Source organism: Excalfactoria chinensis, chromosome Z (assembly GCF_039878825.1).
Source record: "Excalfactoria chinensis isolate bCotChi1 chromosome Z, bCotChi1.hap2, whole genome shotgun sequence".
In the NCBI taxonomy this organism is placed as follows: domain Eukaryota; kingdom Metazoa; phylum Chordata; class Aves; order Galliformes; family Phasianidae; genus Excalfactoria; species Excalfactoria chinensis.
The window spans coordinates 47034839-47049447 of record NC_092857.1 but is presented as its reverse complement, the minus strand read 5'-3'; the positions used below and the strand labels follow the sequence as shown (position 1 = coordinate 47049447).

Below are 14609 nucleotides of genomic sequence, written 5' to 3'. Positions count from 1 at the left end.
CCCTGCCCCCACCCTGCCCGCCGCACTTCCGGGGGCGCCACATAAGTCCCGAGCGGGGTGGCGCGGCGGCGCCTCTGCTGAGTGAGCGGGGGAAGGTTGTGCGTGTGCGCCGGCATCCCTGCAGAACGGGTGCGTACCCGCGGTCTGCGCAGAGCCCTGCGTGCCGCTCAGCCGCGCGGCGGATCCCGAAGAAGGGCCTCGCCAGGTGGGGCCGCTCGGCGGCTAGCGGTACATGGGGCTCCCGGCGTGCTCTGCGCGAGCTGCGCTGCTGCCGTTGACTTCCGGGGAGCGGCGCCGTGCATCATGGGCGCTGTAGTCCCAGCGGTGGGGTGGGAGCGGCTCCTTCCTCGCTTGGGGCGTTCGTGGGGGCCTAATAGTGAGCGTGCCCTGAGGCGGTAGGAGACTGTCACCGCTCAGGGAGGGCTTTTGTCATGAGCCACGCGAGGCTATCCAGGGAATTCCTGCTTCTGACGGGAAGTACTCTGCGGTCAGGGAGAAAGTACCCGCATCAGTACAGGTTAGGGGCTGACCTGCTGGAAGAGAGCGCTGCAGCAAAGGACAGCAGGCTGGCCATGAGCCAGCACCGTGTCCTTGAGGGGCCTGGAGCAGCTCCCTCCAGTGGGAAGGCTGAGAGACGTGGGGCTGTTCAGTCTAGACAAAACTGAGGCGGGATCTTATCAGTACTTACAAATATCTGAATGTTGAAGTCAAATGAATGGAGGGCTAGGCTCGTTTCAGTGGTGTACAGAGACAGGACAAGGAGAAACAAGAACAAACTGCAACACAGGACGGTCTTCCATACAGATACAAGGAAGAACTTTACGGTGAGGGTTCAGAGCCCTGGAACTAGTTGCTCAGGGAGGTCACGCTATCTCCTTCTCTGGAGATATTCAGAATCTGCCTGGATGTTTTGTACAGACTACTGGAGGAAACCTGCTTTAGCAGATGGTTGGACTAGGTGATGACCAGAGGTTCCTTCCAGGCCCCTACAATCCTGTGATTCTTTGAAAAGGAGGAAAATGATTAACAAAAACATTCCTGACAAAACATTCCATTTACAGGATCTCAGAATCGTATTGCAGCTTGTGTGGGGATGTAAGATGGTCATTAAAAGGTGAAATGGTGAAGTATTAATGGCCACCACGGCTGTTTTGGCAAAGATTCTAACATACTCATTATGTAATTAGTTTATGTGCATAAAGTACTAGCCATGGTATGAACACTGATAGAGGTACTGTGTAAATTATCTGTGGTAATGGTTTATTCTAAAATAACCAAAACAGTGCATGGGGACATAGTAAGCTAAATATGCTGGAAGGAAACTCACTTAATGCTTTCCTTTCAGGCTGAAACACTTAAATTTGCTGATTCAGGATTCTACACAATACTCTAAATGCTTGTGGATGCTATGCAAGATACTTAATGTGTTCTTTCTTCATCAGACCATGTGCACTCTGCCAAACTTCTATAACAGAAACTGGTGTTGCAGGAATTAAGTCAAAACTTTTGTTCAGCTGAAGTATAAGCTGCACTGCTTCTCAGGTAGATCTTATTGCTGCACAACTTTATTATTCCAGGACCTATAACCATATGTTAAACAGGGAACTTTGTCTCAAGCAAGACATGTGTGATGAGCAGAAGCTACTGAAAGAATAAAGATTGTTCTGGAACATCTTTTCATGCAGCATGTGAAAATCTGTGTTAGTCCAATATGGACCATCATTCCTGTTGTGTACATGAGAAATCACACCCAGCCACTTGTCACTTCCAGGCATGCTCTTGTGACTTCAGGCTGGCCTTCAGGAGAAGCCCTAAGTGAAGGCATATTGAATGCATATGCCTATCAGATGGAATATTTTAACTGCTCTTTACCGGTAATCTTTTACTATCAGATGTGCTAGTTAATTGACCACATTAACAAAGCGGAAACAATATATTATCATGGTAGCCTCACCTTACTTCCTGCTGTTATCCAGCTTACCAACTCAGCTGCTTTGGCTTGTACTATCAGTTGTAAATTTCCAAGAAAAGGAATGTCAGCCAGTATAGCTGGAAACTGTACTGTCTTCTGGGTTTACTCATTCTTTTTCTGAAGTGCTCTCTTTTCTGATAAACAACTGTTCTTATTTGTGGAAATTCTCTCAATTATGAGAATTTTGCTTTGTAATTGTAATGTTGAAGGATGATGGACTTGGCTGTTTGTGCAAGCCAGATCTCGTTTATGCAAACTGAAATATTCAGTGGGTCAAAGGTCTTGTCACTGGTTGAATGAGAAGTTCCTGACATGCATTTGACATTGATAACACAACCAAGTTACTTACAGAGAATATGATATTCTATAAATAACATGCAGCATTTCACTTTCTCAGGGAAACAGTGATTAAAAACAGGTATAATCACAGTGGAACTCTTTATCTCTTTCCCACCCTAAATATAGTAAAGGCAGGAGAGAATTTAGACATTGGAAGCTGAATATCCTAGCATATATATTGTGTTTTCAAATAGCATCAGAATGTAATGAGGCAGAGGATTCTGGAGTGGCTAGATAACGTCATTTTTTTTAATAATTATGTGCCACTTAGCGGATCTGGCAGACAACCTGATTATTCCTTTTAGCAGACTGCATGTTGTCACGTTGTCTTGTCTTGTGTCACTGGAAAGATGAGGAAGAAGTTTGGTTTAATGCTGTGGGTAATGGGCATTCATTTAAAAAATACAACGTGGCAGGCTCTAAACCTGATCATGCTCTTGTACAAGTCAATTAGAGCAGGATCAAAGAGCTGTTCCATCTACGTGTTCATTACTGCAGGAGCAGATCTGAAAAAAAAAAATAATAAAAAGAAATCGTGAGTCTGTCGGGCCTGTGCGAATATTTCTGCTTGTCATTAATTGGTAATTATTTTTAGGCTATTCATGGTACACCTAAGCTTTGCCTGCACCAATGACGCAATTTACTAATGACATTTTAGTTTATTAATGTGATCAGAGAAGTCAGCCCATGTCAGAGAATTAATTATTAACTTGCAGACAGTCTTGTCTGGGGCCTCAGAATCTGGCTGTCAAATGAATTAATGAAGAAAATAAATATATCAGTCTCTGTCTGGAAGGTTTTTTTGTTTTTTGTTTTTCCCATTTGTCTGTGTTTTTTTTCAGGTCAGGGTGACTGTTTGTACACATCTAGTCCACGCTTCCATGTGAGAGCCATCCAGTTGTCATAACAATAAGACAACCAATTTTTCTCATTTTTTCATTTCACTTGTCATTCTCCAGCAAATGCAAAGGAAGATGCCATTGTTCAGAAATATTAAAATATATGTTGACAAAACCAATGTTGTGTACAACAAAATGGTGTGTCAAGTGGTGTTCGTGATTGCCTGTGTTGGTGTTGGAATGGAATGCCTCTAGTTTGAGGACAGGCTGAGAGAGGTGAGGGCTGTTCAGCCTGGAGAAGATAAGGCTGCAAGGTGATCTGATAGCGGCCTTCCAGTGTCTAAAGGACAGCTACAGGAAAGAAGGGAACAGACTCTTTAGTGGGGTCTGTGGCAGAAGAACAAGTGGAAATGACTTCAAGCTCAGAGGGGGTAGATTTAGGTTAGAAATAAGGAAAAAATCTTTCACAGTGAGATCATGAGGCATCGGCACAGGTTGCCCAGTGTTGTGGTGGATGCCCCATCCCTGGAGACTTTCAAGGGAAAACTGCATCAGGCCCTGGGCAACCTGATCTAGTTGTGGTGACCTGTTCATTGCACGAGAATTGGACAAGATGGCCCTCAGAGGTCCCTTCCAACTCTAAGAATTCTATGATAAGATGCTGTGAATGGTATAAAAGGCCCTCAGGTGCACAAAGCTTAACAGCACTTGAAGCAATTTGTGGGATTGAAATATAGCTGCTTTTGGGAGGAAAATCTCAATTAGATAAGTGAATTTGGTACTTCACTGGGACACCTCTGTCTAAACTAACTTTTATGAGTTAAACCAGTGAAGATGTGGTGCTTTGATAGTTGCTCCATCTAACAAATGCTGTTCATTTTGAACAGGTTAGCAATGGTCCGTAGTGGAAAAAATGGTGGACTCCACCTGAAACAGATTGCATACTACAAAAGAACAGGGGAGTACCACCCCACAACATTATCAAGTGAAAGAAGTGGAATCAGAAGAGCAGCCAAAAAATTTGTTTTCAAAGGTAAACATTTTCCTTCAAACTAGTCTGAGAAAATGATTTTTTAAGTGAAGATTTACTGATAAAAACACTAAGAGTGGTATCCGGCTCTGCAGCATACTATGATTTTAATAATACATCCTCTGCGAATAAACAGCCTGCCTATCCCTTGTTAATATGTAACAGAATGTTTACAGAAACTCAGACTCTTTGCACAAAAGTTTTATGTATCTGTCTGAAAGCCAAACATCATTTTAGATACTGGGAAACTTTCCTGCAACCCCATGTTCATAGGGCAACAGTAGAAGTCCAGCTCTGTGGCTGCTTACAAGGAAGGATTGGGTTGGTTGGAGCCCTTTGTGCATGGCTGGGCAGAAGGACTTTGCTCTGTCATCTTACAGCCTCCAGACCCACCCTAGCTTTGTTACATCCCTGGGAAGACATCTTGAAGTATTGAACCTTTGTATCTGCTTTGTGCTCTCAGTCACATCAAATCCACCCAGCCTTTGTAGAGAGAAGACAGGAAGGAGTTAAAGCCTCGGATCACAATGTGTGGTTGCTTGGCAAGCGCTCAGTACACCTCATGATACAGCTTGTATCCCTTTCACACCCCCAGCACTTGCTTGTGTTAATGTTGGAGTTCTGTGGGAACAGTTTGCATTCTGACCTGCCCTTTTAGCACCTCATGTCCTGATTGATAAATGTTGGTGAATATTTTCTTAGGAGAAAATAACAAAAGTCTTTTTTAAAAAAACAGAAAAAAAAAATAGAAATAAAAATAAAAAGGAACACCACCCACATTCTACTTTCAAAGGTAAAATGAAGTTGATTTAATACATTCTGTACTGAATAATTCCCAGTAGTTCAGTATACTGACCAGCTACAGAAGGCAATGTTCTTGCTTGTAACTTGATGGTATTTTTCTCTTTCAGAAAATAAATTGTTCTATGTTGGAAAAGACAGAAAACAAATGCGCCTTGTAATTGTTTCGGATGAAGAAAAGAAAAAGGTGCTTCAGAAATGCCATGAAAATGCTGCAGGCACTCATCATGGCATATCAAGGACACTGACTTTAGTGGAATCTAATTACTACTGGACCTCTGTAACAAATGATGTCAAACAGTGGGTATGGTCAGATAGCTACAGGATGCTTTTTTAAAATGTAATCTTTGTTACAAATGTTTTGTAACGATGTGACTTTGATACAGTAGTCATCATTGCTTAATGGTGAGGTAACAGAAGCTTACAATCAAACTTTAAATAGCCTTTTTGACAAAGCATAGTGCTACCTTTTTATTTTTCATCTTGACTATGAAGCTTGCATACAGCCATATTTTAGTTACTGGTATGGAGCCATAATTTCTTTCTGGGAACCACAGTTTCTTTCAGTATGCTATGCGCATGTGGTCTTTGAGAGGCACTTCGCTGGCAAGCTCTCCTACATATCTTTGTTAGGCTGCAGCGTACCATCCTGTGTGTACAACTGGCCAGAATGACTGCTGGCAGATGAGAATGGGCCTCTGCCTTCCAACTATATGTGTTGGGGAGGCAGTTAAACAAATCACTGCTTTGGTACATTCCTTCTCCTCCTTCACCAAGAGACACATTGACATAATCCCTATTTAAAAGCTGATTCTTGTGCAAGCTGTATGTAAATGTTGTTCCTTGTGGCCAAATTGTTGCTGCTATCAGCTTCCTGCATCACCTGAGTACTTTGTGCAACTGTAACATGAACTGAGAATGAATCTTCGCTTTCACTCAGACCTGGAAAATGAGTTCTGTCTTGAAGATAAAGCTGATCTTTGTTGTATGTGGGAGATTTGCTCACTGTCATTGTCTATTGGTTGCAGCATTTGCAACGGAAGCAAAAGGGATATGATTGAATTTTTATTTATTTCAAGCTTGGGTGCTTCATGCTTCCTTTAGTATTTACTGATAGTGATGAATTTTGAATTTGATATTATGCACCTGAACTAGCACAGTGCTTTTGGAATGAGGGCAGTTCAGCCCTGAGCTGCTGCACATACCTTTCCCCTGGTCTTTACTATGGTTTGGTTTGGTTTTATTTTTTTCCCTAGGACTGAAAAATCTAAGGATAGCAAATCATAAGAAAGATAATAAAATGAATTTGATGTGACCTGATCTGACCTGATTTACAGAGGAATAGTAGAGATTTATGATATTTCATTGTTGTTAACCTTCACCATCACTTTTTATTGACAGTATCTTCCCTTGTTTCTTCACCAGGTGTATGCATGTCAGCAATGCCAAGTAGCAAAGAGTACAACCACCACCACAATCAAACCATATCCTATCAAAGCAGAAGACCCCTGGACAGCAGTCACTGTAGCCTTAATGGGACCATTTATTGCTACCAAAAGAAGCCACAAGTATGTCATAATCATGATAGATTTGTTCACAAAATGGACTGTCATCTTGCCTCTGCATGATACCTCAGCAGCAGAAATCGCTAAGGCAATCATCAGTGTGTTTTTCCTGTATGGACCCCCTCAAAAAATGCCAATTGACCAAGGGAAGGAGCTTGTTCATCAGGTAAGTCTTCACATAGATGATTTATTTTTTCAAGAAAAATACATTTTTCTCCTTAGTAAATTTGCATTTTAGGTCATTAGTAATGATAATGTTTATTCTCTTTATTAATTAAAAAATAAATAAATAAATAACAGAAAATGACAAGTTAATTATTTGCAATTGTAGCAGTATGCAACTTTTTCCAGAGCTGTTTTCTTTGGGTAAAGAACAAAGCAAAATGACTTCGTAATAGTCATACTGCATATTTTGTTATTTAGTTGGACTGCCACAATATTTTGTACACCAACATTCCACCATACTTCATCTATTCAGTGCTTCATATTGCCCAGTGTAGCAGATAGACCAATGTCAGAATACCCTTAGATCTAATGATCATGGATGACTTTGTCCGATCTTCTCAGAAATTATGAAATGATGAGGCTTTGATGTGGAGAAAATAATAAACGGGGTTTGTGGCAGAAATACATTGATTGCTATATCCTAAACCATACTGATCCCTTTAGCTCTCACCCCTAGGTCTGGACTGTTATGTAGGAGTAGGTTACTGCAAAAGTAACACCTCATATTTATTTCCATAGGAATGACAACAGTACAGTGAGTTTGAAGTCTCTTTGACAGAGCTCTTATTTGATAGAACAACTTTTTAACTAAAAAACTCTCCTTTTCAACATAGCACAAATAACTATGCTTTTTTGCCTACTAAGAACAAGGACCTGCATACTGTGCTCATCAAAATCTGAGCCAGTAGAAGAGAAACACACCATTTCACTGTGCTCATATCCACTGTTTGGTCACTGTAAACGTTCATCGAGTGTTGATGAATATCAGTGAGTGCCATTTCTTTTTCCTACATCATGGAATTCAATGACATACCTTTGTTTCAATATAAACGCACTTCCATGTCAGACACCATTTTATCAGACTGCCCCTCTGCTGCAGTCTGTAACACATCAACAAAATATAGTGGAATATTGGTAAGAAGGTAAAACATCTGCTGTTGTATCACCAACAGCCATTGTGGGACAATGTAGTGAAATAGGAGGCATTACATTCGGAGCAAAGTTTATATAGAAGACTTTGCTCAGTCACCACCTCACCAACAAAATACTCAGGAGATCACCGAGTATGTTTGCATTAACTACATGATACAAAAAATGGAAATTTTCAATAATTGTCTTATTTTTCTTTCTAAGATAAACAAAGAGCTATTTGCACTATTTGGAATGAAACAAATAGTATTGTCTTATCCTCAAACCGATGAAGTAATTGAAAGAACATGCAAGACAGTCAAAGCTTTCCTTAACAAATACTGCACAGATCATCCAAACGATTGGGATGAACATTTGTCTGCTATAGCCTATGCTTTCAATTTGACTAATTTGGTAAGTACAGGTTCTTCCTCTTTTGACTGAAGTCCCATAAAATATATACAAAAACTTCATGCTAAATTGGCTTGCGTTTTGCCTCCCAAATAAACAGGAGACAGATCAAAACACCCCTTACTTCCAAATGTTTAATCGTAACCCGTATGTTGTTGAACCAATGAACACATGTGTGGAAGGACAAGATAGTATGTTTGCAAAAATATTTGAAGCAACTAGAGGAGCCAGTCAAGCACTTGAAGGAGAGAAAACCTCAGATGGCCAGGTACATGTGTTATAATTTCAGACTTTTCTAGGAAGGAGACTGATGAGACAAGAAACAGAAGATGGAGAGATTTAAGTTTAAAGTATAACCAACCTTTAGAGCAATGCATATTTTCCTTTTTTTCTTCAGCTTCCAACCCCTGAGTTTCAGTGTATGTATGCTTATGCATAAGAAAAAGAGATATGTTTCGTTCTTGACTTACAGGGCTGCATACTCAAGGAAACTGAAAAACATTTCCTATGGACTATTGATTTAGGACATGAAGATTAAGTACATTTCCTCAGTGCACTCCAGTTCTACACATTATGACATCCAAAGACATTTAATGTTAAACTTCTGCTTTATTAACCAATGTTATGAAAATACTTGATTATTTCTGGATAAAGAAAATGTAATTCATGTAAATGTCTATTGCAGATGGAGAAAACCACTTCAGATGAACAGAAACCTAGAAATAAAATCAATATCAAAAGGAAACCAAAGCAATTAAATACCCTTCGACTTAAAGTCGGTCATGAAGTCCTCAGACAAAGAAAAAATTGGTGGAAAGATGGTCGTTTCCAGTCAGAATGGGTTGGTCCTTGTATTATAGATTACATCACAGAAAATGGCTGTGCAATATTAAGAGATGCCACAGGATCCAGATTGAAAAGGCCCATCAAGATGTCTCATCTCAAGCCATACATAAGAGGGTCCAATGAAAAAGGTGTGTGTGTATATTTTTTCTATGTATATACTGTTAACTTTTCCTGCCATGTGTGGCTGTTAGGTGAGGTTATTGCAATGAAAGAATATGATTCAGTGACCAGGGTGAACAGAACCAATACTAGCTAGTGGAGAAATCATTGCAGTTGTTATTAATGAGAACAGCATGTGTTAATGGCTTCCAACCTATGCAGAGCACGGAACAAAGTTAATGAATCATGTTTGAAATCTTCTAAAAAAATAAAAAATTCCACGGAAATTGCTTCTAATATGTGGTTTGGCCCTGTTCGTGCTGGCTGATAGAAGTATTCTAGAGGTATAATTAGGCTGAACTGTATTCATAGAGCATCCTCTGACTGTGTACTTGTTTTGATACAGACAGGATCCACTTTAATTTTATTTTTTTTTTTATGCAGTGGAAATGTTTGTCTGTTTGTTTGTTTGTGCTTCCTCTGACTGGTGAAGATGGCACATGTTTAGACAAAAAGGCCGTCCTCTAAAACCTTGAACTACAGAAACTACATCAAAGCCTGACTTGTGGAGAGTTTGTTTTAAACTGCAATCATGAAGAAGGAGATTCCTAAGCCACTGTTTCTCTTGCACATTCTATGTGCCCTTTTTACAATGATTCTGTATTAATCAAACAACAACAGCCATTTATGTTCTGCTGATGTTGTCTGTGTGTCACTTCAGGCATCCCCAGCATTGGGAAGACTTCTGTCACAGAACTGTTGTTCAGGATTCTTGAAAAGTGGAGGGATTTCCACCTCTTCAGCACACGTGGTTGAGCACTAGTTCTTTAAAGCACATCAGTTATCTTGAGACAGCCACGTCTTCCATCACATAAAACAGAGGGTTTACAAAGCTGGAAGTTATTCTGGATTTTCACAGGAGGAGCTGGTATCAAGGCCGTTTGTCAGCCTCTGCTGCAGCTTGTGTCACCAGAACTGCAGTGTCACAGAGCTTCTCTCAGATGCTGCTGTTGCTGTGGGACCATCACTCAGTGGCTTCCAGCTCTTGGCTGAACTGCTGAGCTGAGAGGCAAAGTCACATGCAGGTCCTGTGCAGCTGCTGCAGCAGGTTGGGTAAATTGTATCCCAGTCTGGAAAGTGAAGTACAGTGTCTTTGTAGGATTAGTCTGACAGGTTCACCAACAAACATTGCAGAAATGGAAAGTAAAGGGAGGGTTTTTTCTTTCCCAGAGAGTGACTGAAGACTTGTTGTCTGACATGGGATGGGGAGGAGAAGGAGGGAGGAAATCAGTGGGTTATGAATATGTATGAATTCTAAAACTATATTTTTCTGTTCAGACATATTTACACTGCAGAGAGAAGTAAACTAGGTTTGTCCAAAATAATAGACAGCCTTTATCAAATGGCCTAATGGAAGTCAGGAAAGGAAGCTTTACTTCGTTAGAATAAGGGTAGTAAAATTACAGTGAATTACAGCTTTTACATCCTTAAAGACACATGTACCTTTTTTATAACAAAGAACTGTTCTTTGTTAGCAACTAACTTATTATTTCTTTGGCTCTGGTGTGTCAGACTGATAGTTGTCCCTTTGCATAACCTTGAGTTGGAGACAAAGTATTTACAGCTGTCTCTCTGAAGTGAATGTGGGAAAGTGCATCTTAGGTGAGGTGTCTGTCCTGTTAGTGCTCCTAAGGATTTTGCTTACACTTCAGATTTTTCAAGCAGGTTTTCTTCTGTGTATTGCACTGGAAGTGTGGATTTGAGCTTTTTAAGCAGGAAAGACGAAGGATGAAAATTGAGTGCATATTTCTTACATGAATTTAAAGCTGTATGCTGTTAAGGAAGGACAAGTAGAAGCATGGCATTTTTCTAGCCTTTTGTAACACTCTTGCTCTAAAGATAAATCTTGAGTCAGTGCACTGGTATATAGATTTGGCAGAAGCATGATGAATTAGAAGTCTAAGCAAACCTGGGTTGCTTGCTACCGGGTATTTAAATGGCCTGGCAGAGACTGCAGAGCACCCTGTGTACACATGCATTCACATGTCTGAAGCAATATCTTTTCATGCATAAATGTGGTTTAGTTTAAATACTAAACTCAAGAGAATCCATGTAGTTCCAATGCTCAAGTGATTCAAGAATGTGCATAGACAGATTGAGGACATGTCTGTTGAGAATTATAACTCGTGAATGAATTCATAGCCCCTAGAAAACTTCTTTTCCCAGTAGGGTCCTCATCTGAGCAAGAAGATAGTGCCTAATGCCATATTCCAGGACAGTAGTATAAATCTCATGCTGACATGCATTTGATTGGGTTGATCAAACTATTTTCATTTTATTTTAACTCCCTTGGAAAAATTAAACACAGTAAACGTATAGAAAAGTTCAGTAGAGCTATATAGTACTAATCAATGTGGATGTCATAAAATTCTGTAAAACTGTTTTAATCCCCTTTTACTTCCCCCTCCTCTCCCTCCCCACCCCCCCCATAAAAAAGAAAGCTATTGTGCTGCATTGCAATTTCCCACCAAGAATTTGTAGACGCCACATTTCACTGTATGCTGGTGCACAAAGCAGAAGAATGTGCATGTCCATTCATTTAAGTTACTAGCTCAGCAAGTGACTATGACAGTCTTCAAGCTAATCTATAACACAGCAAAAAAAACACAACACCCAACCCTTCTAAACATGAGCATTATAAGCATTATTTCATGGTTGTATGAGACGCAACCAGACATTTACTGTTTAGTAAAATTAGGAAAGCCACTGCTGTCACTCTAGTAATCTAGATGGCACCTCACTGTCATCTTCAGTATGGCTTTCAGTGAACTAGAAGGATCTGCATTAACAGGTACTTTCTGTTTTGCAGATGACCGCTACTTCTTACAAGGTGCAATAGTTGTTGACCATGACTACATTGGCTTATCTGAGAGATCACACAATGCAGGCCAGCAGGACCCTGTTGCTGGAGAGGACATAAATGCTTATGTCACGTCTGCTGTTCCAGTGCCACCTTCAGCCTGCAAAGACCAAGAATCAGCAGATAGCGGGCATCAGACTGAGCTGACAGAAGATCATCATTGTGTTGAACCAAACAGTGCAAGGGCAGGACAGTGGCCTTCACCTTGCTGGACACTTCAGACCAAGATGGAAGATACTTAAACTATCTCATGGCGTTTCATTGACAAACAGTATGGAGCATACATGGCAGGCTGTCAAAGTTCGAATAGCTCTAAGTTCCTCAGCCAAATCCATTTTGCTGTATGAATTTAACAACACTGAAGGTGTCCAGTTGTTAGTTTACATGGGCATTAAAAAGTAATCACTCTGTTAACAGATTGTTGGTGCAACCTGGTAAAAGCACATGTGCTACTGTATATACACTTAAAAACAAGTAGATGTCCTGTTAATTTAATTTAAGCGGGCATGGAGAAGTAAGCATTCACTGACCAGTACTGTCACAACCTGGTAAAAGCACATGTTCTCATCATGCTGCTGTAGTTCAGTTTCTATTAGTAAAATGATTTTAGGGCCCAGCTTTACTGTTACCCACTCAGGATACAACACATTTCACTGTAATGACCTTTCCATTAGTTCTCATATGACTCATTCCTAATGGGTAGAGGTGTTGTGGGAAGAAGATAATCTGAACAATAGAAATTCTGTCTTCCCTGTAGAAAGGAAAAGAAGCTGGTGTCTTCCTGTTATAAAACTGGTTTTCGTTTTTCATGAGAAGCTGCAAGCTCTGCTTTTTACAGCTTTAAATTTATACTCTAGTCTGCAGATCAAAGCTGTCACAAAAGAATAAAGCTGCCAAAAGTACAGGTGATGTTTTGCATATGGAACAGTGAGGCCTTCAGCTGCTCCCTGCTCATCAAAACTCTGCTAGGAGAGCAGTTTTAGTTCCTCACGCACGTGAAAATCATAAGAGCAGTCAGCATTCACTTGTTCTTTTTTCACAAACATCTGGGTTTCCTTGAGTGATCTATCTTCCCAGAGCTAGCATAGATTGGGGGATTTCTGCTGACAGTACCCAAGGAAAGGTGAAGGCTGGTCTTATTTATTCTCTGAATTCACTGAATAAGTTGTTGCACTCCTAGGCTTCCTGCCAAGAAGACTATATTTCATGGTAAGATTAAAATGTGTCTGTTGCTAAAGTCAGCTGAGCAAAAACTTTCATGTGGAAAACTGATGAGTGTAAGCTGCTGCTTTTATAGGGGAGTGACAGGAAGAGGAAGAATGCTAGCAGGGGGCTGAATTTAGAAATGCAGCAGCATCCATTTGATACTGCAGAAAACTCACTTTTCCTGCTCTCTGTACCCCTGCATTCCTTACCATCTCTGCTGCTGGATACCATGTGGCATTTAATGCAGTTGGCTTTTAAAGGGCTAATTATAATGGTAGTCATTAGACAAAATCTGGAAGAGGAAAGTATTTACTTATTAAGGGCTTTCTCTTAACTTAGGTAAAAAGACTGATTAGATATCTAACTCATGTAGAAACTCATACCTGTTACATGGCACACCTGTGGCAGAATGGTTCAGAGCTATGTGAAAGGACAGCTGAGCACAGTAACAAGCACAGTAACAGTATTCCAGGATCTGATCTTAAAATCCATCTAGAAATGTTTTCTTTTCCCTGCATATATTTTCCCTGTTGAGACTGTTTCAGAAGGCAGGTGCTGGGCTCACAGTGTAAGCCGGCAGAGCTCGGTTTGCTGCTCATGCAGTTCTGTGGAGCTCTTTTCTGTGGGTGCATGGGGGAGCTCTGGTGTAACACATGCTGTGTGCTTGTTGTAGTTACACTGGGGAGAAATAAAGTGCTGAACTGACAGTGGAATAGGAAAAACAGTAACCATTTAACAGTCTGCGTAATGCTGATCATTCAGGTTTACTGGTAATAGTGGTCTACTGCATTAACAGGCAAGCATTAGTGCCTCTTAGGTGCCCTGAAATGAAGCCTTCTGCGCACATAGGAGGTTTATTGAGAAACAGAGGGTTTTCAAGGTAATGATTCGAAAAAAACAATCACTGGAAACTGTGGAAAAGATGCCACCAGGAAACCTGAGACATGGCAAATAGCACACGGTGCTCTGGGAAACCAGAGGAAAGCCTCCGCCCTCACCTGAGTAAATGCTGCACAGTGCACAGTTGTCAGCATGGTGAGCAGAAACCTCTATAATCGCACAGGCGCCCATCTTCAGCCAGGCATGAGGGCCTGTTTTATGGTGGGACAGTAGCAGAAGACTCTTACTCCCTGACAGTATTCTTAGAAATTCTGTTTTTTAATAGAGTTTGTGCCCCCTTGTGGCAAGTTGTTCAGGAAGGAGGAATAAATAGGAGAACGCAGCATGAAATAACAGCCAGTTTGCTCATACCTCCCAGCATGTTTTTCCTTCTGGTTTGCTTCTGGCACCAATTATCAGCTAGCAATTAGTTAGATGAAAAACATGTCAAGGAAAAAAGAAAAAAAAAAAGAAGAAAATCAGTTTGCTGGTGAAAAGCCTCTGTATGAACGCTCAAAGCGTTTCAGTATTGAATGATAAACCATATCTCATATTTGAATGCTTCCTG

At 40.7% G+C, this 14609-nt stretch overlaps 2 protein-coding genes across 5 annotated transcripts in view; one reads left to right on the top strand and one right to left on the bottom strand.

Moving 5' to 3' along the window:
• Positions 1–257, bottom strand: part of PPIP5K2 (diphosphoinositol pentakisphosphate kinase 2) — a 51909-nt gene extending 51652 nt beyond the window's left edge. Inside the window, exon 1 of the mRNA XM_072358950.1 lies at positions 138–257. The gene's annotated coding sequence lies outside the window, so the exon portion shown is untranslated. The remainder of the gene's footprint in view (positions 1–137) is intronic.
• On the top strand, positions 19–14609 carry GIN1 (gypsy retrotransposon integrase 1). Of its 4 annotated transcripts, none has more exons than XM_072358955.1 (8): positions 19–129; positions 4038–4183; positions 5092–5285; positions 6407–6712; positions 7906–8094; positions 8192–8359; positions 8777–9065; positions 11906–14609. In XM_072358955.1, the coding sequence occupies exons 2-8, from the start codon at positions 4045–4047 to the stop codon at positions 12196–12198; spliced, it is 1578 nt and encodes a 525-aa protein (XP_072215056.1). In that variant the 5' UTR covers positions 19–129; positions 4038–4044; the 3' UTR covers positions 12199–14609. The 4 variants fall into 4 exon arrangements, with proteins under 4 accessions (XP_072215056.1, XP_072215057.1, XP_072215058.1 ...); XM_072358956.1 differs by having other exon boundaries at positions 5092–5168; positions 11906–12329; XM_072358959.1 differs by having other exon boundaries at positions 42–205; positions 11906–12329.

Coding starts and splice junctions, on each gene's coding strand:
- GIN1 (XM_072358955.1), top strand. CDS start 4,045: ATGGTCCGTAGTGGAAAAAATGGTGGACTCCACCTGAAACAGATTGCA. Junction 6,713..7,905: donor GGAAGGAGCTTGTTCATCAG/GTAAGTCTTCAC, acceptor TTTCTTTCTAAG/ATAAACAAAGAGCTATTTGC. Junction 9,066..11,905: donor AAGAGGGTCCAATGAAAAAG/GTGTGTGTGTAT, acceptor TCTGTTTTGCAG/ATGACCGCTACTTCTTACAA.